Here is a 25234-nt window from a genome sequence, read left to right as displayed (position 1 = left end):
ATTTCCGTTCTCAGGACGATAATACAGTTTCATACTGTGGTGTGGGCGGCAGTATTTTGTGCTGCACTGTGGTTTTTGGTTCTACTGAGGCAGTATAATGTGCTGCACTGTGGTATTTGGTTGTGCTGGGGCCGTATTTTGTGCTGCACTGTGGTATTTGGTTCCGTTGGGGCTGTATTTTGTGTTGCACTGTGGTATTTGCTTCAGCTGGGGCAGTATTATGTCCTACACTACAGTATTGTTGGCTCTGCCTACTTCTATTGTCCCTGCCAATATGTGTTGCCCCTGCCTACTTGTTTTGCCCCACCTTCTGTCAGTTTGGACCCACCCACAACATGGGGACACTTTTAGTTTTTTCCCAAGGCCACTTTAGGTTCCCAGTCCTCCCCTGGCTGCAACAGAAAGTACACATTCCCTGAGCTGCAGCCAAAAGACTCTCCCCTTGAGCTGCCAGCTTGATATAAATCTAGAAGAGCAGTTGAAGCAGTGAATGTGGAGATCTCTGGATCCATGTGAGGTACAGGGCTGGTTCTAGCTTTGTTAGAAAAAGACCGTCATGTACTATATGATGTCTGATTTTCATTTTCTACATGGGATAGGCTCTTTAATTTTGGCGGCAAGCCGGGAAGCAGTTCTACTACTATGGAAACATCTAATTTCCTACGACTCTTCCTAGACAAATGTGCACATTTGATAAAAAATGGTTCTGGATAGAAATGACCCCACATAAGGTTGTGGGTATACCTTATAACTTTCCAACGAGGCAGTGAGTTTCAGTGTTTTCAAATATTTTTAATATAATTGATTGAGCCCTGAATGGTTTGTACAAAACTATTGTCCAAGTCAAATAAGAAACAATTGCCTGTAGACAACAATTTTCCACATGTGGACTGGATAGTCAATACACCTCATAAAGATGGTTATGACTGGTTGGACCTTTTTTTCTATTGTGAAAAATGTTAATACCAACAGTTTATGAGAAAAATCTATACATTCACACTTGAAGTCCAGGCTGACGTATTGAGCTGTATTGCATTTTCCCAGCAAAAGATGAGCGAAGAGCGCTAAACTCTGGGATGTTTTTATGTTCTCTTCATATCCTGCATCAGTTGCCTGAAAAGGTAAGAGAAGAAAGTTACCAGCAAAATGGATAATATACTGGTCATGGTTAGAATTTGACATCTCTTACCAGCATGGCCTTGACATGACGTAGAAGAGTGATGGTCTCTCGAATCCATTAAATGTTGATGATGCAGCTACTGTGTAAGCTCCCATGTTCTCAAACAGCATCCAGTCTCCAACCTGCAGCTCTGGTAGGTCAAACCGCTCAACTATACGATCCTCCACATCACATGTTGGTCCCCAAATGCTGCTTGAGTAGTATTTTTCATCCAATGTTGGCTTCTGTAAAGATAAAGATCTGTTTAGGCCACAATTTGGTAAACTGCAGCCCACTTCAGCACAAAGGGTCCCCAATACGAATGCAGTAAATACAAGAGGGAAGCATTATATATACTATCTGTGAGGAATATGGATTAATATTTACTGTCAGCCATGTTCCAACACCAACCATCTTCTGAAAGGTAGCAGAGGTAGTGAGCTCCACAGAAGGGGGGGGGGGGGGGGCTGCATCAAAGCCAGCCAGATGGCAGAGAGCCTCTAGCAGTACACCTTTGTTTACATTTCTCACCTCCATTCAGGCAGCCAGGAACCCAGCTAATGGAACAGGAAAAACTTCCCTGCAGAGGGTCTAGGCCATTCCCCAGTTCAATGAACATTATCAGACATCATGGAACCGGCGGTTCATAGGGAATTATGAATCGCCCGTCCATCACAGACATAAATCAGATGTATATTTGTGTCCCTGTGGCCACGATGAACAGGCCCGTGTTCATAGCTTGGTGGTGGGATGCCAGGGAGGGTAGATATACAGAAACCAAATAACGGTACCATGCTTGGACTCTACTGGTAGCTGGAACCCAGGCAGATCCATTGGTCCCAGAACCACCTCCCTGCGACATTCTGGTCTGGAGCCATGAGCCCTAATCGGTTTTGTGGCTCATGTGCTGCCAGCCCAGCACAGGGGGGGGGGGGGGTGGACCCCTCCGAGAGGCCACGAGGGAAGGGGCTGGTTACAGGTTAAAAGGCTTGTGCCAGCAAGCGGGCGTGTCTTTCTCTGAAGGGAGGTCACATCGTGCCATGTGTTTAGAGGGACCTGCAACCAGCTGCCATCACTGCTTCCCATGTGACCACAGTAAGAACTCATCACAACCCAAAGGACTCCTATACCTGGTAAACTGACTTTTGTTCTGCTTAACCCTGTTGTACCCTATCACCTGTATTTGTAACCTCAGACCACTGTATATATTCTTTGTGTGTATAGTGTTATTTCTAGTGAGCCCTTAAGGCGATTAAATATATAATTTAATCTGGTGCTGTCTTGTATCTCGATTGCGAATCCCAACGTCCGTGCTTCGGCCTAGTTATACGCTACCGCGGGTTGGTTTCTTACCCTATATAATCCTGTTAGCAGACCGGGCTTATATACAGGAAGGGAAGAGAGCATTATCTTAACCCCTTCACGCAACATCACGTACATGTACGTGGGGGAATGTGGTGCCTCACCGCATCCCCACGTGCATGTACATGATCGGCTTTCTCTGTCAGCGCAGGGAGCGAAGCGCTGAAGGTTCAGTGAAGCCGGCGTGCTGGGGTTGCTAGACAACCAGAGAAGCCGGCAGGAACTGTATCGGAGCTCTGACCCGCCCGCGATCGCTGTGATTGGTCCAATACTGCAGAGGGACCAATCGCAGCGCATCGGGGAAGGTAAGGGGGGGTTAGGGAGGGACTATGTGCTTCTCCTTCTCTGATCGCCCCAATTCCTGTCAGGGAAGCGATCAGAGAAGGAGAGAGTGTGAAAATCTTCCCGTCATGGAGCACTGCTACTTAGCTCGCCATGCTGAGTATACACGTCATGGCATTAAACTGTCACCATGTCTGCAGACATGGTGACAGCGCTGAGATCCCGGCTGTTACACACAGCCAGCCACCTTGGGTCAATGCCGAGGGAGGTCCTGTGACCCCCCCTATCGGCGATCGCTGCAAACCGCAGGTCAATTCAGACCTGCGGTTTGTAGCGCTTTCTGCAGTTTCTGATCAGAAACTTTAGTATGTCCAAAATAAAGATTTTTCACCCCCCCTGCACCCCTGAATGATATTATGTGGGCGGGTGGTGCAGGGGGGTGTCGCAGGCGGTGCGGGAGGTGTGGTAAGGTGCGGGAGGCAGGCGGTGCAGCAGGCGGGATCGCGATCCCCCGCCCGCCTCCCCTTAAATAATCGTTGGCGTCTAGTGGGTATACCAGGGTGCCAGCACATTGCTGACACCCTGGTATAAACGGCTGAATATCGGTGATGCGATGTCAGCCGTTTAACCCTTTCCATACAGCGGTCCGTACGGACTGCTGTATGGAAAAGGTTAACAGCTCAGGGAGCTCCCTCCCTCTCCCATCGGGGGGCTGCTGTGCCTTTGCAGCCCCCCGATGGGAGAGGGAGAGAGCCCCCAGACAGCCCATCCTTACCCTTCCCTGTCTGCGCAGTTCTGACCAGTACTGAGCAGACGGGGAAGGTTCCCATGGCAACAGGACGCCGTCTCAGGCATCCTGCTGTCCATGGTGCTGAACAGATCTGTGCTAAAAGGCATAGATCTGTTCAGACAAAGTGTAAAATACAGTACAGTACAATATATATTGTACTGTACTGTATTATACAGACATCAGACCCACTGGATCTTCAAGAACCAAGTGGGTCTGGGTCTCAAAAAAAGTGAAAAAAGTAAAGTTTAAAAAACACATTTATCACTGAATAAAAAATAAATAAATACACTACACATATTAGGTATCGCCGCGTCCGTAACGACCTGATATATAAAATGGTCATGTTACTTTCCCCGCACGGTGAACGCCATAAAAATAAAAACTATGAGGAAATTGAAATTTTGCCCACCTTACTTCCCAAAAAAGGTAATAAAAGTGATCAAAAAAAGTCGCATGTACGCCAAAAAAGTACCAATCAAACCGTCACCTCATCCCGCAAAAAATGAGCCCCTACATGAGACAATGGCCCAAAAAATAAAAAAAACTATGGGTCTCAGACTATGGAGACACTAAAACATGATTTTATTTTTTTTCAAAAATGATATTATTGTGTAAAACCCTGATAAATTATAAAAAGGTAGACATATTAGGTATTGCCATGTCCGTAAGAACCTGATCTATAAAAATACCACATGACCTAACCCCTCAGGTGAACACTGTAAAAAAAATTAAATAAAAACGGTGTCAAAAAATCAATTTCTTTGTTACCTTACATCACAAAAGGTGTAATAGCAAGCGATCAAAAAGTCATATGCACCCCAAAATAGTACCAATCTAACCGTCATCTCATCCCGCAAAAATGATACCCAACCTGAGACAATCGCCAAAAAACTGAAAAAACTATGGCTCTCAGACTATGGAGACACTAAAACATGTTTTTTTTTTTGTTTCAAAAATGATATTATTGTGTAAAACCTAAATAAATAAAAAAGTATACATATTAGGTATCGTCACGTCCGTAAGAACCTGCTCTATAAAAATAGCACATGATCTAACCTGTCAGATGAACGTTGTAAATAATAAAAAATAAAAACAGTGCCAAAAAAGCTATTTTTTGGCAAATTTTCCATTTTAATCCATTTTTTCCCATAACAAAGCAAGGGTTAACAGCCAAACAAAACTCAATATTTATTGCCCTGATTCTGTAGTTTATAGAAATGCCCCATATGTGGTCGTAAACTGCTGTATGGCCACACGGCAGGGCGCAGAAGGAAAGGAGCGCCATCTGGTTTTTGGAAGGCAGTTTTTGCTGGACTGGTTTTTTGACACCATGTCCCATTTGAATCCCCCCCCCCCCCCCCCGATGCACCCCTAGAGTATAAACTCCAAAAAATGACCCCATTTTGGAAACTACACCCCTCAAGGTATTCAAAACTGATTTTACAAACTTTGTTAACCCTTTAAGTGTTCCACAAGAGTTAATGGCAAATGGAGATGAAATTTCTGAATTTCTATTTTTTGTTACTTTGCCTCACAAAAAGTGTAATATAGAGCAACCAAAAATCATATGTACCCTAAAATAGTACCAACAAAACTGCCACCTTATCCCGTAGTTTCCAAAATGGGGCCACTTTTTTGGAGTTTCTAACCTAGGGGTGCATCAGGGGGCTTTAAATGGGACATGGTGTCTAAAAACAATCCAGCAAAATCTGCCTTCCAGAAACCATATGGCGCACCTTTCCTTCTGCGCCCTGCCGTGTGCCCGTACAGCAGTTTACGACTACATATGTGGTGTTTCTGTAAACTACAGAATCAGGGCCATAAATAATGAGTTTTGTTTGGCTGTTAACCCTTGCTTTGTTACTGGAAAAAAAATATTAAAATGGAAAATCTGCCGATAAAGTGAAATTTTGAAATTGTATCTCTATTTTCCATTAATTCTTGTGGAACACCTAAAGGGTTAACAACGTTTGTAAAATCAGTTTTGAATACCTTGAGGGGTGTAGTTTCGTAGATGGGGTCACTTTTATGGAGTTTCTACTCTAGAGGTGCATCAGGGGGGCTTCAAATGGGACATGGTGTAAAAAAAAAACAGTCCTGCAAAATCTGCCTTCCAAAAACCGTATGGCATTCCTTTCCTTCTGCGCCCTGCTGTGTGCCCGTACAGCAGTTTACGACCACATATGGGGTGTTTCTGTAAACTACAGGATCAGGGCCATAAATAATGAGTTTTGTTTGGCTGTTAACCCTTGCTTTGTTACTGGAAAAAATGGATTAAAATTGTAAATTTGCAAAAAAATTGAAATTCTGAAATTTCATCTCCATTTGCAAATAACTCTTGTGGAACACATAAATGGTTAACAAAGTTTGTAAAATCAGTTTTAAATACCTTGAGGGGTGTAGTTTCCAAAATGGGGTCTTTTTTGGGTGGTTTCAATTATGTAAGCTTCACAAAGTGACTTCAGACCTGAACTGGTCCTTAAAAAATGGGTTTTGTAAATTCTCTGAAAAATGCTTCTAAACTTCTAAGCCTTGTAAGGTCCCCAAAAAATAAAATGTCATTCCCAAAATGATCCAAACATGAAGTAGACATATGGGGAATGTAAAGTAATAACTATTTTTGGAGGTATTATTATGTATTATAGAAGTAGAGAAATTGAAACTTAGAAATTTTCAAATTTTTCTAAATTTTTGGTAAATTTGGTATTTTTTTATTTAAAAAAATGAAATTTTTTGACTCCATTTTACCAGTGTCATGAAGTACAATATGTGACGAAAAAACAATCTCAGAACGGCCTGGATAAGTAAAAGCGTTTTAAAGTTATTCACACATAAACTGACACTGGTCAGATTTGCAAAAAATAGCCTGGTCCTTAAGGTGAAAAATGGCTTGGTCCTGAAAGGGTTAACTACCACTATAGGTGGGCATTATACTTATATATTATAATACAGGGGGCATTATACATATGGGTACTACAGGGGGGCATTATATGTTGTGGCACTATAGGTAGAATTGTAATACAGGGGACACTAAAGGGGGTCATTATAATTATGGGGGCACTGCAGTGGGGCTATAAATACTGGTACCACTAAAGGGGTCATTATAACTATACAGATCACTGCATTCACTTTATAAAAACTGGGGCTACTATAGGGGGAATTATAACTACTAGGGACAGTATAGGGGGCCTTATAGATTAAAACTCACTGAAAAAAGTGGCCTAAATGGGTGAAAATGCTCCAAACCCAGACACTGTAGCGTGTCTATAACCGGGTGAGCAATTCCTCCGCATGCGGTCCGCAGGCAACGGCAATCCCCATTTAGGCTTTTTTCAGTAAGTTTTTGTCCTTATGTGTATGGAATGTGCCACTTTATTTTGTTGGTAACATTCTTTTTCACCTGGTGGCTTCTGTGTCACATGGTCTGTTGTGGGTGCGGCTCACAGCTTTATTTTACCTCACAGTGCATTTGTGATGCCACTATGAGAGCCTGGCTGTGAGTTAGGCCTCTTTCACACGAGCGTGTCCGTATAAGGTCCGGATGCATTGCGGCAAACCCACGCGAGTAGGTACGCAATTGCAGTCAGTTTTGACTGCGATTGCGTTCCGTTGTTCAGTTTTTATAACCATGTTATAAGGGAAAATAATAAAGATCGGGTCCCCATCCCAATCGTCTCCTAGCAACCATGCGTGAAAATCGCACCGCATCCGCACTTGCTTGCAGATGCTTGCGATTTTCACGCAGCCCCATTCACTTCTATGGGGCCTGCATTGCGTGAAAAACGCACAAAATAGAGCTTGCTGCGATTTTCACGCAACGCACAAGTAATGCGTGAAAATCACCGTTCATGTGCACAGCCCCATAGAAATGAATGGGTCCGCATTCAGTGCGGGTGCAATGCGTTCACCTCACGCTTTGCACCTGCGCGGAATACTCGCCTGTGCGAAAGGGGCCTTAATTGCACTGTTCAGACCCTGTTCACACACCACGGGCAGGTTAGTGGTAGGACCCCATGCGTGCTGAGACACCGTGACGTGGTGCATGAGGGGCTCCGATATGTTTCTGACTGGAAGATATTGGCAAAGTTCTCCGCTTTTAACATCGGCCTGAAGAATTAGCTAGTATTGTCAGTTGCGTATCATTTTGGTGCATTTTTTGCAGTGAATTGTGGCCTTATAGATTGGCCTTATTACTACTGAGGGCTATAAAGAGGTGCCTTATAGAGGGGCCTTGTTCCCCTGGCGGCACTATAGCTGGCTAATTTCTACAAGGGGACCTATGGGGGCATTATTAATATTGGGGGTACTGTAAGGACATTATTATTCGGCCCAATATGGAGGGCATTATGACTAATGGGGTTGCTATTGCATGTATTGAGGGCAGTCCGGAAACATTATTACTAATAGGGGATTATCTGTGTGGCACTGTTATTTCTGCAGTATAGTATTTGGGGCCATTGGTGAGCACAATGGGTACAGTATTGGGGGCACTGTGAGAGCATTATTATTGGGCACAATATGTAGGGCATTCCTACTAATGGAATTGCTATTGGGGGTACTATGGGGGCACTATTACTATTGAGGTCAGTCTGAGAGCATTATTACTATAGGGGGAATACCTGTGTGGCACTGTTATTTTTGCAGTCTAGTATATAGGGACATTAGGGAGCACAGAAGGCACATTATTAGGGGTAGCCGCAGGATGACAGCGTTGGGGCACCAGAGGGGGAAATGATGGAAAAATGTCTGTGATTTTTGCAGAGACGAGACATGACTAAAAGAAGTCATCAAGGTGGTCTGATCTCCAAATGGAAATGATGAGCAAAGAACATCAGAGGAGACATAACTGCATGTAAGAGGTGTGTAGTGCTGTATTAGCTTGTATGTAATGTCTATCCATGTCTTGAACAGTAGAGCTGCGGGGAGGGGTTGGCTTGGGAAATTGGCACAGGGGTGTGTGCACCATTTCAATTTTTGCCTCAGGCAGCAGAAGTGCTAGAATTGACCCTGATGGTGCATGCCATGTTTGTGCCATAATTTGAGTTTTTTTGTGCTTCTTGACATTTTTCTTAAGGGGATTATGGAGAGGGGGCAGGGCTTCAGTGATCAAGAACAGGATTTGACTCCAGTGAGCCTTTTATCTGGTTTTATTGCAAATTTCAACTTCTAATGTAATTAATACTAACATTATTTCATTATGGAGTTTGGATTAATATATCTGTATTTTCACTGGCTAACAGGACATGGCTAATTTGCATAATATATTGATGACCTGCATGTGCAAGTAGGAGTGGCTATACCCTTTATATATGCCTGTATTGCACTTCATTCCTTGCTTGACAAAGACCCAGGTGAGTTGAAATGTTGCTGCTAATGTTTTGTACCTTATTATGCTCCATTCACACGTCCGCACTTTGGGATCGGATCCGTTCTGCAATTAAGCGGAACGGCTGTGGACCCATTCATTTTCAATGGGGACGGAAAAGATGCGGACAGCACACAGTGTGCTGCCCGCATCCGCATTTCCGGTCCGCGGCCCCGAACTTCCGGTCCGCGGCTCTGCAAAAAAAATTGAACATGTCTTATTCTTGTCCGCAGCTGCATTTCTATTGGGGTGCCAACCCGGTGTTTTGCGGATCCGCAAAACAGTGCGGACGTGTGAATGGACCCTTATACAGGTGGAATGCTGTGACTTTTTCCTGTTATCCGGTGAACCCGAACATCAATCACTCGGCACTCCATACCATCAACTGCATTTACTGGGCTTGTGCTGCTTTTCTAAGGCTACTTTTCACATTAACTTTGTGCTGTCCTGTTTTGAGATCCGGCACAGGCTCTCAAAATCGGAGGAAAACGCTTCAGTTTTGTCCCTATTCATTGTCAATGGGGACAAAACTGAACAAAAACCAGAATGGAGTGCACCAGAATGCATTCCTTTCCGGTTTGTTGCGTTCCCATGTCGGACACAAAACTGCTGCAAGCAGCGTTTTTGTGTGCGGCATGTGAAACTGAACTGCAGGACTATATGGGGATTGTTTTGGAATTCCTTCTTGCACATAATTTTTTTATGTTCAATGACAATTTTTATTTGCAGGTGTCAGGAGTGTCGATGGGGGCCAAGTTCTCTCCCTCCATAGCCAATATATTTATGGCGTGGTGGGAGGGACACTTTCTCCTCATTGACACTGACCCTTTTTATGATCGGATACAGTGGTATGGTCGTTACATCGATGACCTGCTTATGGTTTGGTCTGGTGATGTGGCGGCCATACCACTGTTTGCCGATTATTTAAATTCATGTTTGGAGGCTATATCATTCAGTCTCCAACATGAAACCTGCATAGTCAATTATTTAGACTTGTGCCTTAGTGGGAATTCCAAGACCTCTAGAGTGGACACTTGCACCTTCAGAAAGGAGTTAGCCGGCAATACCATTTTGCATGCTACCTCATGTCATCCCCCACACACCGTATTTAATATTCCTAAGGGAGAACAAATTCGGGCGCGCCGGAATTGTTCTGATTTTAAAAAGTTCTCCCAGGAGGCCAACAATGTAACTAATAGACTGCTGTCCAGATCTTATCCAAAAAAGTATATATGTACTGCCAGAAATTCCATGATGGCTATGGACAGACAGTCATTAGTTTTTCCCCAGAAAAAATTGCCTGACCATTATGCCTGTCCATTTGTTTCTCGTAATCGAGCGACGGTTTTTGTCACTCAATATAGCCAGGAATACTCAGAAGTTTGCTGGATTATCAAGAAATATTTACCGTTACTGGCTTGTGACAAACAATGGACAAATATAATGGCTGATGGCATCAGATGTACAGCTCGCAGGGCATCTTCTTTGGGTAATATCATCAGTCCCAGTCTGTTTCAAGATAAAAGCAAAAAAAAAACGCACCTCAAACATGGCTTGTGAACAAGGGCAGCTACAGGTGTGGCCACCATAGGTGCATTTGCTGTGAGCATGCTAGGGTCAGCAAAAGGTTCAGATCTACTTCAAACAATAAGGAATATGATATAAAATCGTATCTCAATTGCAATACTAAATTTGCGGTATATCTGATCACTTGCGACCTTTGTAAGGCTACTTTCACACTACCGTTCAGAGAGGGTCAGTCTGGTGTCTGCTCAGACGGATCCGCTCATATAATGCAGACTTGGGATCCGTTCAGAACGGATCCGTCTGCATTATATTGTAGAAAAAATTCTAAGTGTGAAAGTTGCTTCAGACGGATCCGTCCAGACTTTACATTGAAAGTCAATGGGGGACGGATCCGTTTGAAGATTGAGCCATATTGTGTCATCTTCAAACGGATCCGTCCCCATTGACTTACATTGTAAGTCTGGACGGATCCGCTTGCCTCCGCACGGCCAGGCGGACACCCGAACGCTGCAAGCAGCGTTCAGGTGTCCGCTCGCTGAGCGGAGCGGAGGCTGAACGCTGCCAGACTGATGCATTCTGAGCGGATCCGCGTCCACTCAGAATGCATTAGGGCAGTACGGATGCGTTCGGGGCCGCTTGTGAGCCCCTTCGAACGGAACTCACAAGCGGACACCTGAACGCTAGTGTGAAAGTAGCCTAATCTGCAATATGTGGGATGTACCAGTAATGAAATAAAGACCAGAGTTCGTAGACATATATCTGATATTACCCATTATAAAAGTTGCAATATCTACACTTTGCAATAGTACATGGAGGTGATACATCTCACTTAGTAGTACAGGGGATTGAAAGAGTTGGTTTTCCAGTGAGAGGGGGGGACCACAGAAGAAAATTGCTAAACAGAGAAGCATTTTGGATTTTTCAATTGGATTCACGGCAACCAAGGGGTTTAACCGCTTGCCGCCACGCTAACGCCGAAAGGCGTCATTGCGGCGGCTCCCCCAGGTCACACTAACCCCAATAGGCGTCATCTCGCGTGAGCCGAGATTTCCTGTGAACGCGCGCACACAGGCGCGCGCGCTCACAGGAACGGAAGGTAAGAGAGTTGATCTCCAGCCTGCCAGCGGCGATCGTTCGCTGGCAGGCTGGAGATGTGTTTTTTTTAACCCCTAACAGGTATATTAGACGCTGTTTTGATAACAGCGTCTAATATACCTGCTACCTGGTCCTCTGGTGGTCCCCTTTGTTTGGATCGACCACCAGAGGACACAGGTAGCTCAGTAAAGTAGCACCAAGCACCACTACACTACACCCCCCCCGTCACTTATTAACCCCTTATTAGCCCCTGATCACCCCATATAGACTCCCTGATCACCCCCTAGTCATTGATTACCCCCCTGTCATTGATTACCCCCCTGTCATTGATTACCCCCCTGTCATTGATCACCCCCCTGTAAAGCTCCATTCAGACGTCCGCATGATTTTTACGGATCCACTGATAGATGGATCGGATCCGCAAAACGCACACGGACGTCTGAATGGAGCTTTACAGGGGCATGATCAATGACTGTGGTGATCACCCCATATAGACTCCCTGATCACCCCCCTGTCATTGATTACCCCCCTGTCATTGATCACCCCCCTGTAAAGCTCCATTCAGATGTCCGCATGATTTTTACGGATCCACTGATAGATGGATCAGATCCGCAAAACGCATACGGACGTCTGAATGGAACCTTACAGGGGAGTGATCAATGACTGTGGTGATCACCCCATATAGACTCCCTGATCACCCCCCTGTCATTGATTACCCCCCTGTCATTGATCAACCCCCTGTAAAGCTCCATTCAGACGTCCGCATGATTTTTACGGATCCACTGATAGATGGATCGGATCCGCAAAACGCACACGGACGTCTGAATGGAGCCTTACAGGGGCATGATCAATGACTGTGGTGATCACCCCCCTGTCATTGATTACCCCCCTGTCATTGATCAACCCCCTGTAAAGCTCCATTCAGATGTCCGCATGATTTTTACGGATCCACTGATAGATGGATCGGATCCGCAAAACGCACACGGACGTCTGAATGGAGCCTTACAGGGGCGTGATCAATGACTGTGGTGATCACCCCATATAGACTCCCTGATCACCCGCCTGTCATTGATCACCCCCCTGTCATTGATCACCCCCCTGTCATTGATCACCCCCCCTGTCATTGATCACCCCTCTGTAAGGCTCCATTCAGACATTTTTTTGGCCCAAGTTAGCGGAATTTTTTTTTTTTTTTCTTACAAAGTCTCATATTCCACTAACTTGTGTCAAAAAATAAAATCTCACATGAACTCACCATACCCCTCACGGAATCCAAATGCGTAAATTTTTTTAGACATTTATATTCCAGACTTCTTCTCACGCTTTAGGGCCCCTAGAATGCCAGGGCAGTATAAATACCCCACATGTGACCCCATTTCGGAAAGAAGACACCCCCAGGTATTCCGTGAGGGGCATATTGAGTCCATGAAAGATTGAAATTTTTGTCCCAAGTTAGCGGAAAGGGAGACTTTGTGAGAAAAAAATAAATAAAATCAATTTCCGCTAACTTGTGCCAAAAAAAAAAAAAAAAATGAACTCGCCATGCCCCTCATTGAATACCTTGGGGTGTCTTCTTTCCAAAATGGGGTCACATGTGGGGTATTTATACTGCCCTGGCATTCTAGGGGCCCTAAAGCGTGAGAAGAAGTCTGGGATCCAAATGTCTAAAAATGCCCTCATAAAAGGAATGTGGGCCCCTTTGCGCATTTAGGCTGCAAAAAAGTGTCACACATCTGGTATCGCCGTACTCAGGAGAAGTTGGGGAATGTGTTTTGGGGTGTCATTTTACATATACCCATGCTGGGTGAGAGAAATATCTTGGCAAAAGACAACTTTTCCCATTTTTTTATACAAAGTTGGCATTTGACCAAGATATTTATCTCACCCAGCATGGGTATATGTAAAATGACACCCCAAAACACATTCCCTAACTTCTCCCGAGTACGGAGATACCACATGTGTGACACTTTTTTGCAGCCTAGGTGGGTAAAGGGGCCCACATTCCAAAGAGCACCTTTCGGATTTCACAGGTCATTTACCTACTTACCACACATTAGGGCCCCTGGAAAATGCCAGGGCAGTATAACTACCCCACAAGTGACCCCATTTTGAAAAGAAGACACCCCAAGGTATTCCGTAAGGGGCATGGCAAGTTCCTAGAATTTTTTATTTTTTGTCACAAGTTAGTGGAAAATGATGATTTTTTTTTTATTTATTTTTTTCTTACAAAGTCTCATATTCCACTAACTTGTGACAAAAAATAAAAACTTCCATGAACTCACTATGCCCATCAGCGAATACCTTGGGGTGTCTTCTTTCCAAAATGGGGTCACTTGTGGGGTAGTTATACTGCCCTGGCATTCTAGGGGCCCAAATGTGTGGTAAGGAGTTTGAAATCAAATTCTGTAAAAAATGACCAGTGAAATCCGAAAGGTGCTCTTTGGAATATGGGCCCCTTTGCCCACCTAGGCTGCAAAAAAGTGTCACACATCTGGTATCTCCGTACTCAGGAGAAGGTGGGGAATGTGTTTTGGGGTGTCATTTTACATATACCCATGCTGGGTGAGAGAAATATCTTGGCAAAAGACAACTTTTCCCATTTTTTTATACAAAGTTGGCATTTGACCAAGATATTTATCTCACCCAGCATGGGTATATGTAAAAAGACACCCCAAAACACATTCCTCAACTTCTCCTGAATACAGAGATACCAGATGTGTGACACTTTTTTGCAGCCTAGGTGGGCAAAGGGGCCCATATTCCAAAGAGCACCTTTCGGATTTCACTGGTCATTTTTTACAGAATTTGATTTCAAACTCCTTACCACACATTTGGGCCCCTAGAATGCCAGGGCAGTATAACTACCCCACAAGTGACCCCATTTTGGAAAGAAGACACCCCAAGGTATTTCGTGATGGGCATAGTGAGTTCATAGAACTTTTTATTTTTTGTCACAAGTTAGTGGAATATGAGACTTTGTAAGAAAAAAATAAATAAATAAAAAATCATCATTTTCCGCTAACTTGTGACAAAAAATAAAAAGTTCTATGAACTCACTATGCCCATCAGCGAATACCTTAGGGTGTATGCTTTCCGAAATGGGGTCATTTGTGGGGTGTTTGTACTGTCTGGGCATTGTAGAACCTCAGGAAACATGACAGGTGCTCAGAAAGTCAGAGCTGCTTCAAAAAGCGGAAATTCACATTTTTGTACCATAGTTTGTAAACGCTATAACTTTTACCCAAACCATTTTTTTTTTTTACCCAAACATTTTTTTTTTATCAAAGACATGTAGAACAATAAATTTTGAGCAAAATTTATATATGGATCTCGTTTTTTTTGCAAAATTTTACAACTGAAAGTGAAAAATGTCATTTTTTTGCAAAAAAATCGTTAAATTTCGATTAATAACAAAAAAAGTTAAAATGTCAGCAGCAATGAAATACCACCAAATGAAAGCTCTATTAGTGAGAAGAAAAGGAGGTAAAATTCATTTGGGTGGTAAGTTGTATGACCGAGCAATAAACGGTGAAAGTAGTGTAGTGCCGATTTGTAAAAAAGGGCCTGGTCTTTAGGGGGGTCTAAACCTGTGGTCCTTAAGTGGTTAAACAAAAGACAAGATCTTATTTTGCAGTACTGAGATAATTTTTTGCTTGTGTTTTTCTTTCTTTTTTCTTTTTGTGTATGCATGTACTTTTATTTTCATTTTTTGTATTGTTGTTTGGTAGGGCCATTTACTTAATTTATTTTTTCTAGATAACACAGTTTTTTGTGCATGTTTTTGTTTTTGTATCTATTTGTATTTAATTACACTGAGTTTGGCTTTTTAAGTGTTAACAGTGATTGTGCTGGGTGTGTTTCTCTTTGGGCCATGTGACCTGCTGATTGCATGGCCAGGGGCTTGGTGAGCACATAAGGCACAATCCATTGCAAGTTTCACATGTCATGAGGAAGGACCAAAATTGTCATATGGTCTGAAACGCGTTGACGAAACTATCCTGTATGAATATTTTTAACCGCATCAATAAAAAGTGTTTCCTGCTTAGACGTGGAGCTGGATGTTTTCTCTTCCAATATTTGTTCAACTGCAACCAGGTGCGGTATCCTTGCTCGTCTAGCAGAGGAAGAGGTGAGAGCTGCCTTTACCATTACTGTTCATGTGAAACTGAAGAAGCCGGATCTGGCACCAAAAACCATATAAGTCAGTGGTGCCGGATCAGTTTTTTTCGGACACGAAGAAAACAGATCCAGCGCCCATTGACCTAAAATAGTTTTAGTGCTGGATCTAGTTTCTAAATTTTCGATGTAATACAACCGGATCTGTTCAGAATGTATACTGGTAAGTGGCTCAACCAAAATTGGATCTGTTCAGAACAGATGAAGCCGGTTGCATTATAATAACGGAAGCATTTCTCTGTGGTTTTCAGATCCCATGCCGGAGTTCAAAACCGGACAGCAAAAGAGCAGATGTGAAAGTAGCCTTAGATATTAGATAAATGTTGGATTTCAACTACCTGGTCCTTTTGTTTTTGTGGGAGATAAACCGCTGCCAGAGGTGCTTGGTAGTGGCTTTCTCCTTCTCCTTCTTCAGGACACTTGCATGCCTGTGTTGGACGAGCCTGCATGTGTACGGGGGAAGTAAGGAAAGGTAGCTGCTCATTTAGCCACCAGTCATCTAATGGGTATGGCCAGCCTTACCTTCTGTACAACAGGCTTGACATGAGCATGCTGGTGCAAGATGCAGTTGAAAGATCCATAGACACCATCATTGACATAATACATGATAGTGTTGTCACAGAGAGAGTCACCTGAAATAGAAAAAGATTTACAAATCTGCCTTGTCATATTTACTTTTTTTTTTAAATAAAAAATGTGACCCTTCACACAGAGCTGTGGAGTCCGACTCCAGCCCCGACACCTGCATAAATGGTTCCTGCATAATAATTACTAATTAGAAATTTATTGTACGATAACCAATTACTATTGTCCCCGGAAAATTCTAGTTATCACTATTTCTTGATAAATAAGGAAGGGTATTAGATTGATGAACATAACATAGATTACCGTTTTTTTACGCCCTATAAGATGCACTCCCCCCCCCCCCAAAAGTGGGGGGAAAATAGCAATGCGTCTTATGGGGCGAATGCTGCGACCCTCGGGTGTATGGCTGAGAGGGAGGAGGGGCTGGGGGCTGGCATCTGGTTCTGTAATGGCAGCGGTGCAGTTACTGTATTCTACTACACCGGGCCCCGCTCACTGTAGTATACGGTAATCATATCTAACTTGTGGGTATTGTTAAAGTATTCAAATCCTCTTAAATCCAGCGCTGTACTACTTACTACTAACTTCTTGGCAGTCAGGAGGCCGGGCGCTCGCAGCGTAGCTCACCACGTCACGCGCCTACTCCACCCACTTTATGAATGAAGCAATCGGAGCAGGCGCGTGACGTGGTGAGCTACGCTGCGAGCGCCCGCCCGGCCTCCTGACTGCCAAGAAGTTAGTAGTAAGTAGTACAGCGCTGTATTTAAGATGATTTGAATACTTTAACAATACCCACAAGTTAGATATGATTATACTACAGTGAGCGGTGCCCGGTGTAGTAGAATACAGTGACTGCACCGGGCCCCGCTGCCATTACACAACCAGATGCCGGCCCCCATTCACTACACAGGGACACTGTTATGGGGGATCTGTGGATGACACATTAGATAAGATGCTATATATGTGCCATCCACAGATGCCCCCATAACAGTGCCATCCACAGATGCCCCCCATAACAGTGCCATCCACAGATGCCCCCATAACAGTGCCATCCGCAGATGCCCCCATAACAGTGCCATCCGCAGATGCCCCCATAACAGTGTCATCCACAGACCACCATTAGTTCAAAACCCACCAAAAGCACACCTTTTGGTTCAAAATTTTTTTTTTCTTATTTTCCTCCTCAAAAACCTAGGTGCGTCTTATGGGCCGGTGCGTCTTATAGGGCGAAAAATACGCTATATAATTCAAATTTTTAAATTCCCCTAAATGTAAGTATGCAAGAAGCTGTGCATTTAATGAATGAATGATACAATATTAATACTATATAATAGTAAATATTTTTATTTAATTCAGGAGCTGGAGTCGGTACATTTATGAAGACTGCACACAAAATAAACTCCACAGCGAGTCCTTCACACATACCATCAGATCCAGTCTGTTTAGCAACTACAACCTTCTTTGCAATGATATTGACTGCGAGGGTGAAGGCTGAAGCAACATAGTATCTTCCAGGTTCTGCAATAATTTGCACTCCGGAGTCAACGGGAAAATACTTATCTAGAGCGGGGTTTATTACAGATGTCACCTAAATAGGAATTTAGATACACAAGTCAAATACAAGATCTAAAATAATGCACTTTAGATTTGGGCTCTCATTTTAGTTATATAATATCGGACAAGCAGAACCAACCACATGCCGATGCTAAGGATGAAAGTCATCTCACCTCTTCAAATTTGAGCTTCATATCTTCAGTCCCAGGAAAGGCACCACCAATGTCAAGTAAGTGCATATTGAATCCGAGCTCAGCTCCCATATCAAAAACATATCGGGCATCAGAAATGGCATAAACAAATGTCTGAGGATCTGTGCACCTTTTCCCAACATGGAAACTAATTTGGAGAAAATAAAAAAAGCAAGATCTTAGAGATAATTTCCATTAAAATAGCATAAAATGCGCCTAAGCCAAGTCTTCAACCAGAAGCTTCCAGTTCGACACCATTTTGTCACTAAAGGACCATCTTAAAAATCATTAGGTAATCAAAAACATTGTGTTAGGGCTCATTCACACGAACGTGTGCTGCCTGTTGCCGCATTGCGGATCCGCAAATGCGGTCCGCAATACGGCAACAGGCAGCATACGTTCGTGTGAATGAGCCCTAACACAATGTTTTTACATGGGCACCTTTCTGTGTGCATTCCGCATCACGGATGCGGAACTATTCACTTCAATGGGTCCGCAAATCTGGAGATGCGGAACGGAAGCAAGGAACGGAACACTACGGAAGCACTACGGAGGGCTTTCTGGGGTTCTGTTCCGTGCCTCTGCATCGCAAAAAGATAAAACTTGCTCTATCTTTTTGTGGAACGGACGGATCGCAGACCCATTCAAGTGAGTGGGTCTGCGATCCCCATGCAGCTGCCCCACGGACGGTGCCTGTGCATTGTGGATCGCAATTTGCGGTCCACAGCACGGGCACGGGCTTCACACGGTCGTGTGAACAAGCCCTTATGCTGTGCCTAAGTAAAAATGTACTATTGAAGGTGCATTCAAATTTAAAGGGGTTTTCCAGATTTACTGTGGTTTTCAGCAGTAGTTGCTGCTTACCTCATGTACATCTTAACCAAGCTTTTTTCAGTTTGGACTCTTGTGACCTTTTTCGCCATGTAAACCAATCCCTCTGGTTTGTATTCATCCTGTATGTAGCACTTCCTGTTGCTGTATCCAACCAAACCCCATGATGCACTTCTCCCTTCTCTGCCACACCTCTGGCAACGCCCCTAAGACCCAGATTGTTTATAGCTCCTCCCATCCAGCTAGTTACATAGACACTGCCCCGCCCATGACCACAGCACAGAACGGAAGATAAGACCAATAAAAGGTGCAAGAAATTACAGCTACCTTCATAAATGATTATTTTATAGGATGTTGATGCAAATCGGAAAATCCCTTTAAGATCCCTACCATACTCCAATGATATCAACGTTGAGCTCCTTTGCACGTTCCAGAAGAATCCTGCATGTTTCTAGAGTGGCCCCAAACTTTGCACTTAGTTGACACACTGCTTTGGAGTCGTTTGTGGCTATCCGCAAAACGAGCCTGCAAGAAAAACAGCACAACTCAGGCATAAAAAGCAGAACGGATGCAAAACCACATCACAGATGACCTACAGAGCAAGTGTGCCTGGTCCCCTGTACCCACTGGTCATCAATATCAAATAGGCGGAGGTCCAACACCCGTCACCCCCATACGAGGAGACGGCGCGCAGTGCGCATGTGCCGTCTCACTTCTCTCTTCCTGTCCGCTGCTGCTGTCCCATAGACATAAGCAGCAGTGCAATCAGAGAGACGGGAGACGGCACGTGCACACTATGCGCACCTTGCCTTCATAGAGCTGATCGGCGGGGGTCTGAAACCCGGCACCCCCCGCCGATCTGATATTGATGACATATCCTGAGGATAAGCTGCGAATCAGTCTGCACTGCAGGTGTAGCGCGGCGGTGCACGTGTCCTAGGATTGGCGTCCCATAGAAACAATTGTAATAAAGGACTGGCACTCGCTGTTCATAATCTTGACTATTTGCCAGATATCTATATCTGTGACGTGTTTCGGCACAGACCGTGCCTTTGTCAAACAGTAAAGAAATCTCCATACACAATGATTTAAATAGCCCGCCTAACAACCAAGTGCTGACGTCATATAGTCATGACAACCTACACAAACTAAGTGAAAAAAGTGAAGAAAAAAAAAGACATAATAGCATTATGTAATCTCTCCATTTCCAAAGTAGAATTCTTTGTAATATACATCAAATAGCTTCAGTTTTGCTGTTAAAAATAATACAAATAATAATACAAAATATCAGCCCTGATAATTTTGTCCCTGATGTTTTCTGTTCTTTTGTAACAAATCAAGGGAGGACTATGGAACTCTTCAATCTGAGGATATTCCAATGTTTATTAATCACTGTTCTGACCTTATTAATCCTTGGGTGGTATTTAACTACCGGGGTATGCAAGATTTTTTCTCTATATTCTCACTTTTGGAAGAGGTAACTACTCGATTCCTCTGTTCCTGTAATAAATGTAAAGGATAATCTCTTGCCTCAAATTTAGCGGTCATCTCCTGCAATCTGGATTACTGATCTACAGGGTCACCTACTATACGTTTTATCCTCTGATACTGGGAATAAGGGAGGTATTTTTTGGTAATTATAGGATGATTGCTGGTATACATTAGCAAGCTATTTCGATCTGTGGCCTTAGTATAGAGGTCAGTTTTAATTCTACCTTCTACGGCGAGTGCCGGTCCTTTATTACAATTGATTCTATCCAGAGGATAAGTCATCTATACTAAAAGCCAAGAGAACCCCTTTAAGTGTTGTAATACAATTAACTTACTTGGCATTGGGGTGATTCCTTGCCACCTTTATCAATTCCACTTCACTATCAAAGGCCATCTTCTCCACACCACTGCTAGCAGCATACTTGATCTGAGAAACTTGCTTGCATGGGTTGGCGTAGATGATTTTTTCTGGAGGAACACCAATACTCTGGACAAGTTGGATTTCATTCTGGAGAAATAAATCAGAAACTGCGTTAATAACATAATGCCCACAGCCTCACATTAAAGGGGTTGTCTCGTGAACAAAACCTCTGTCCATATGTCCTATTAGAACGTTACATTATACAGGGAGTGCAGAATTATTAGGCAAATGAGTATTTTGACAACATCATCCTCTTTATGCATGTTGTCTTACTCCAAGCTGTATAGGCTCGAAAGCCTACTACCAATTAAGCATATTAGGTGATGTGCATCTCTGTAATGAGAAGGGGTGTGGTCTAATGACATCAACACCCTATATTAGGTGTGCATAATTATTAGGCAACTTCCTTTCCTTTGGCAAAATGGGTCAAAAGAAGGACTTGACAGGCTCAGAAAAGTCAAAAATAGTGAGATATCTTGCAGAGGGATGCAGCACTCTTAAAATCGCAAAGCTTCTGAAGCGTGATCATCGAACAATCAAGCGTTTCATTCAAAATAGTCAACAGGGTCGCAAGAAGCGTGTGGAAAAACCAAGGCGCAAAATAACTGCCCATGAACTGAGAAAAGTCAAGCGTGCAGCTGCCAAGATGCCACTTGCCACCAGTTTGGCCATATTTCAGAGCTGCAACATCACTGGAGTGCCCAAAAGCACAAGGTGTGCAATACTCAGAGACATGGCCAAGGTAAGAAAGGCTGAAAGACGACCACCACTGAACAAGACACACAAGCTGAAACGTCAAGACTGGGCCAAGAAATATCTCAAGACTGATTTTTCTAAGGTTTTATGGACTGATGAAATGATAGTGAGTCTTGATGGGCCAGATGGATGGGCCCGTGGCTGGATTGGTAAAGGGCAGAGAGCTCCAGTCCGACTCAGACGCCAGCAAGGTGGAGGTGGAGTACTGGTTTGGGCTGGTATCATCAAAGATGAGCTTGTGGGGCCTTTTCAGGTTGAGGATGGAGTCAAGCTCAACTCCCAGTCCTACTGCCAGTTTCTGGAAGACACCTTCTTCAAGCAGTGGTACAGGAAGAAGTCTGCATCCTTCAAGAAAAACATGATTTTCATGCAGGACAATGCTCCATCACACGCGTCCAAGTACTCCACAGCGTGGCTGGCAAGAAAGGGTATAAAAGAAGAAAATCTAATGACATGGCCTCCTTGTTCACCTGATCTGAACCCCATTGAGAACCTGTGGTCCATCATCAAATGTGAGATTTACAAGAAGGGAAAACAGTACACCTCTCTGAACAGTGACTGGGAGGCTGTGGTTGCTGCTGCACGCAATGTTGATGGTGAACAGATCAAAACACTGACAGAATCCATGGATGGCAGGCTTTTGAGTGTCCTTGCAAAGAAAGGTGGCTATATTGGTCACTGATTTGTTTTTGTTTTGTTTTTGAATGTCAGAAATGTATATTTGTGAATGTTGAGATGTTATATTGGTTTCACTGGTCAAAATAAATAATTGAAATGGGTATATATTTGTTTTTTGTTAAGTTGCCTAATAATTATGCACAGTAATAGTCACCTGCACACACAGATATCCCCCTAAAATAGCTAAAACTAAAAACAAACTAAAAACTACTTCCAAAAATATTCAGCTTTGATATTAATGAGTTTTTTGGGTTCATTGAGAACATGGTTGTTGTTCAATAATAAAATTAATCCTCAAAAATACAACTTGCCTAATAATTCTGCACTCCCTGTACAGGTGGGCCCCTGCTTGAGAACCCACTCTGTAGGAGCGACTCCCGTTCTGGCCACTCCAGCTTCCACGGCAAAATCAGCCATTTGTCAGACGGACCCAAGCCATGCATCTAAACACATTTTGAAAAGGGTTGTCTCTGTGAGAAAATCCCCTTAAACTGACCATGAAACAGAACAACTTACCTTGCTGGCACAGTCAAACCCGGCCCCCAAAATGGACAGAGTCTTCACAACAGCCTTGCTATCATTGCATTTAACAGCATAAAATGGAGTCACTCGTGGCAGTGCTTTAAACCACCGAACATGCTTCTTCACAATATCCCCAAGATCGGCAACATAAAAGGCATCCTTGTCATCCTAAAATAAAAGTATATCACGTTACCGCTTTCTTCGAAGACACGGGCAACCAGAAAAAGCTTTAAATGGTATTTCGTTATTATGTAGGTATAGGGCGATCATTTAACTAATGGTTGTCACTCTACCAACATGAGTTACCCTTTAATATAACCAATGCTTATTTAACTTTACCATGTTCAATTCATACGTATTTTTGTGGCATTCATTATATAAACTGCCAAGAGCCTACTGAAACAATAAACAAGCTTACCGTCCTGCACCCCCTTTGATCCAGCACTGCTGCCCCTTCCACCTCCCCAGGCAGAAGCCATTGATGTATTGTTTTTCCTGCACTGGTCTATCACTGGCCTCAGTGTACAGGAGGAGACTGCAGAGGCCGGTGATACCCTTCAGCGGTGTACAGGGTGTCAACTCTACATCTAAAACAATATGTCACGGGCTGCAGCCGAGGGAAGAGCGGTGGTACTGGAATCGGAAGAGGCGCAGGAAGATACGTGTAAGTTATGTATTATTTTATAGGCGCCCGGCAGTTTTGTTTAATAGAAAATGATCTTGGATAATCCTTTTAAAGAGGTTTTCCTGGATTTTCATATTGATCACCTATCAGCTCTGTTATACGTACTGCTATGACTAAGACTGCTTAACATGTTCGAAACGCGTAAGCAACATATGTTTCCTGTGGTTTTTCATAGAGACATTTTTTTTTTTTTCTGTTAAACTGGCTCAATGAGAAGTCTGTGCAAAGGGGAAGGGACAGGCCTACATGCTGGTGAGCTGCTGTTTTGTTTTGTTTTTCATATTGGATCTATAACTCAAAAAAACTCAAGATTGAACTTACAGATAAGGACACTTCATTGATCTTCTGCTCCAGGACATCCCGGGCAGTAAAGCCTTCCTCAAGGAAGCTGAAGTCAATCTCTTCGTTGCTGAAGGTGTTCATTGTCTCAATATTATACAATCAAAAGACGAGAATGCAACAAACTGTAATAAGTGCAAAGAGATTGGTTACATCTCCATTACAGAACATAGGGCTTTGCTCCTAGGGAGGTTCTCCAAAGCCGTACGCTCTTTACTGCTGTGTTGCTGGAGTTCTGCCAAGGGAAGAAAAAAAATGTCCTTAGTCACTTCCAGATGTTACTTCACAATCAATGGAACAAAGAAGCCTTGAAAAGAAATTGCTTGCATCATGCACCAAACCCATTTAATGAATGACTGAAAAGCTCAATCCACCTTCACCTACCCAGAGATCTTTGACTCTTTTATAAATAGTCTGCAAAGGAGGGACTCTCTGCCAAGGGTCACCAACACCCAATCAGATCTCATGCCAGCTCCTAACTTCTTTCCCTGCCCTCTGTACCCTGCACTTAACAGCAATGTGCTAATTATTATCCCAAAGGACTCGTGTTATCTATGACTGTAAAAGAGACGTACAGATCATAGTACGTTTCCATAGAGATCAAATCCATAGCAGCAATAAAAGCAATAATAAAACCAATTCTTAATAGAGGATGAATATTAAACACAGCATGGCTCGCAGTACTTTTAACAGTGTTTTGGAAACTCTGCTTGCTTTTTGTCCTCTGCAGCACCCAATGGATATTAGCCCTGACCCAATCTAATAGTACAAAACAGATAGTAATTTAAAGAGTTAAAAATAAAGCTACATCCCCTCAAGTGTGAAAAATTTGTTCTGTTCCTTTAGGACTTTTGGATCCTACACTACGCAGATAAGCAGCAAGTTACTCAATTTTGCTTTCTGTTTCTATTTTTAACCCCTTAAGGACACCGAGATTTTTCATTTTTGCGTTTTCGTTTTTTAACTCCCCACCTTCCCATAGTCCTTTTTTATTTTCCCATTCACGTAGCCTTATGAGGGCTAATTTTTTGCGGGACAAGTTGTACTTTCTAACGGCACCATTTACGGTTGTATACCATGTAGTAGGAAGCGGAAAGAAATTCCAAATAAGGTAGAATTGGGAAAAATTGTAATTCTGATAAAGGTTTTTATTTTTTTTTACACTGTACACTATGCAGTAAAATTTACCTGTTATCTTCATTCTCCAGGTCAGCACGGTTACAACGATACCACACTTGTATAATCTTTCTTGCATTTTAATACTGAAAAAAAATGTAAACCTTTGAGGAAAAAAATAATAATTTTATAACCATATTCTGACCCCTATAACTTTTTTGTAGTTATGTGTTCAGGGCTGTGTAAGAACAATCTGTTCTTTTCGGTGATACCAATTTGAAGTGTGTGCGACTTTTTGATCAATTTTCA

The 25234-nt window shown here is 43.2% G+C and overlaps 1 protein-coding gene across 1 annotated transcript; it reads right to left on the bottom strand.

Moving 5' to 3' along the window:
* Window positions 1–793: 793 nt before the first annotated feature.
* LOC120997397 (ornithine decarboxylase 1-like) lies at window positions 794–24307 on the bottom strand. The gene is made up of 10 exons (XM_040427469.1): window positions 24194–24307; window positions 23792–24044; window positions 22780–22953; window positions 20744–20916; window positions 19308–19442; window positions 18069–18234; window positions 17767–17929; window positions 16279–16388; window positions 1190–1404; window positions 794–1113 (listed from the first exon to the last, which is right to left on the bottom strand). Exons 2-10 carry the CDS (start codon window positions 23891–23893, stop codon window positions 1083–1085), a joined length of 1269 nt encoding a protein of 422 aa, XP_040283403.1. The 5' UTR covers window positions 23894–24044; window positions 24194–24307; the 3' UTR covers window positions 794–1082.
* Between the last annotated feature and the right edge of the window lie 927 nt (window positions 24308–25234).

The sequence above is a fragment of the Bufo bufo genome, chromosome 4 (genome assembly GCF_905171765.1).
Source record: "Bufo bufo chromosome 4, aBufBuf1.1, whole genome shotgun sequence".
NCBI lineage: Eukaryota > Metazoa > Chordata > Amphibia > Anura > Bufonidae > Bufo > Bufo bufo.
The sequence above is the reverse complement of the archived record's forward strand: the minus strand, read 5'-3'. Positions and strand labels throughout refer to the sequence as shown.

Excerpts from the sequence above, each read along its gene's own strand:
- LOC120997397 (XM_040427469.1), bottom strand. The coding sequence starts at position 23,893 with ATGAACACCTTCAGCAACGAAGAGATTGACTTCAGCTTCCTTGAGGAA. Across the intron at positions 19,443-20,743 it reads AGGAATCACCCCAATGCCAA|GCTCGTTTTGCGGATAGCCA; the intron begins GTAAGTTAATTG and ends TTTTTCTTGCAG. Across the intron at positions 16,389-17,766 it reads TAAACAGACTGGATCTGATG|GTGACTCTCTCTGTGACAAC; the intron begins GTATGTGTGAAG and ends TTTCTATTTCAG.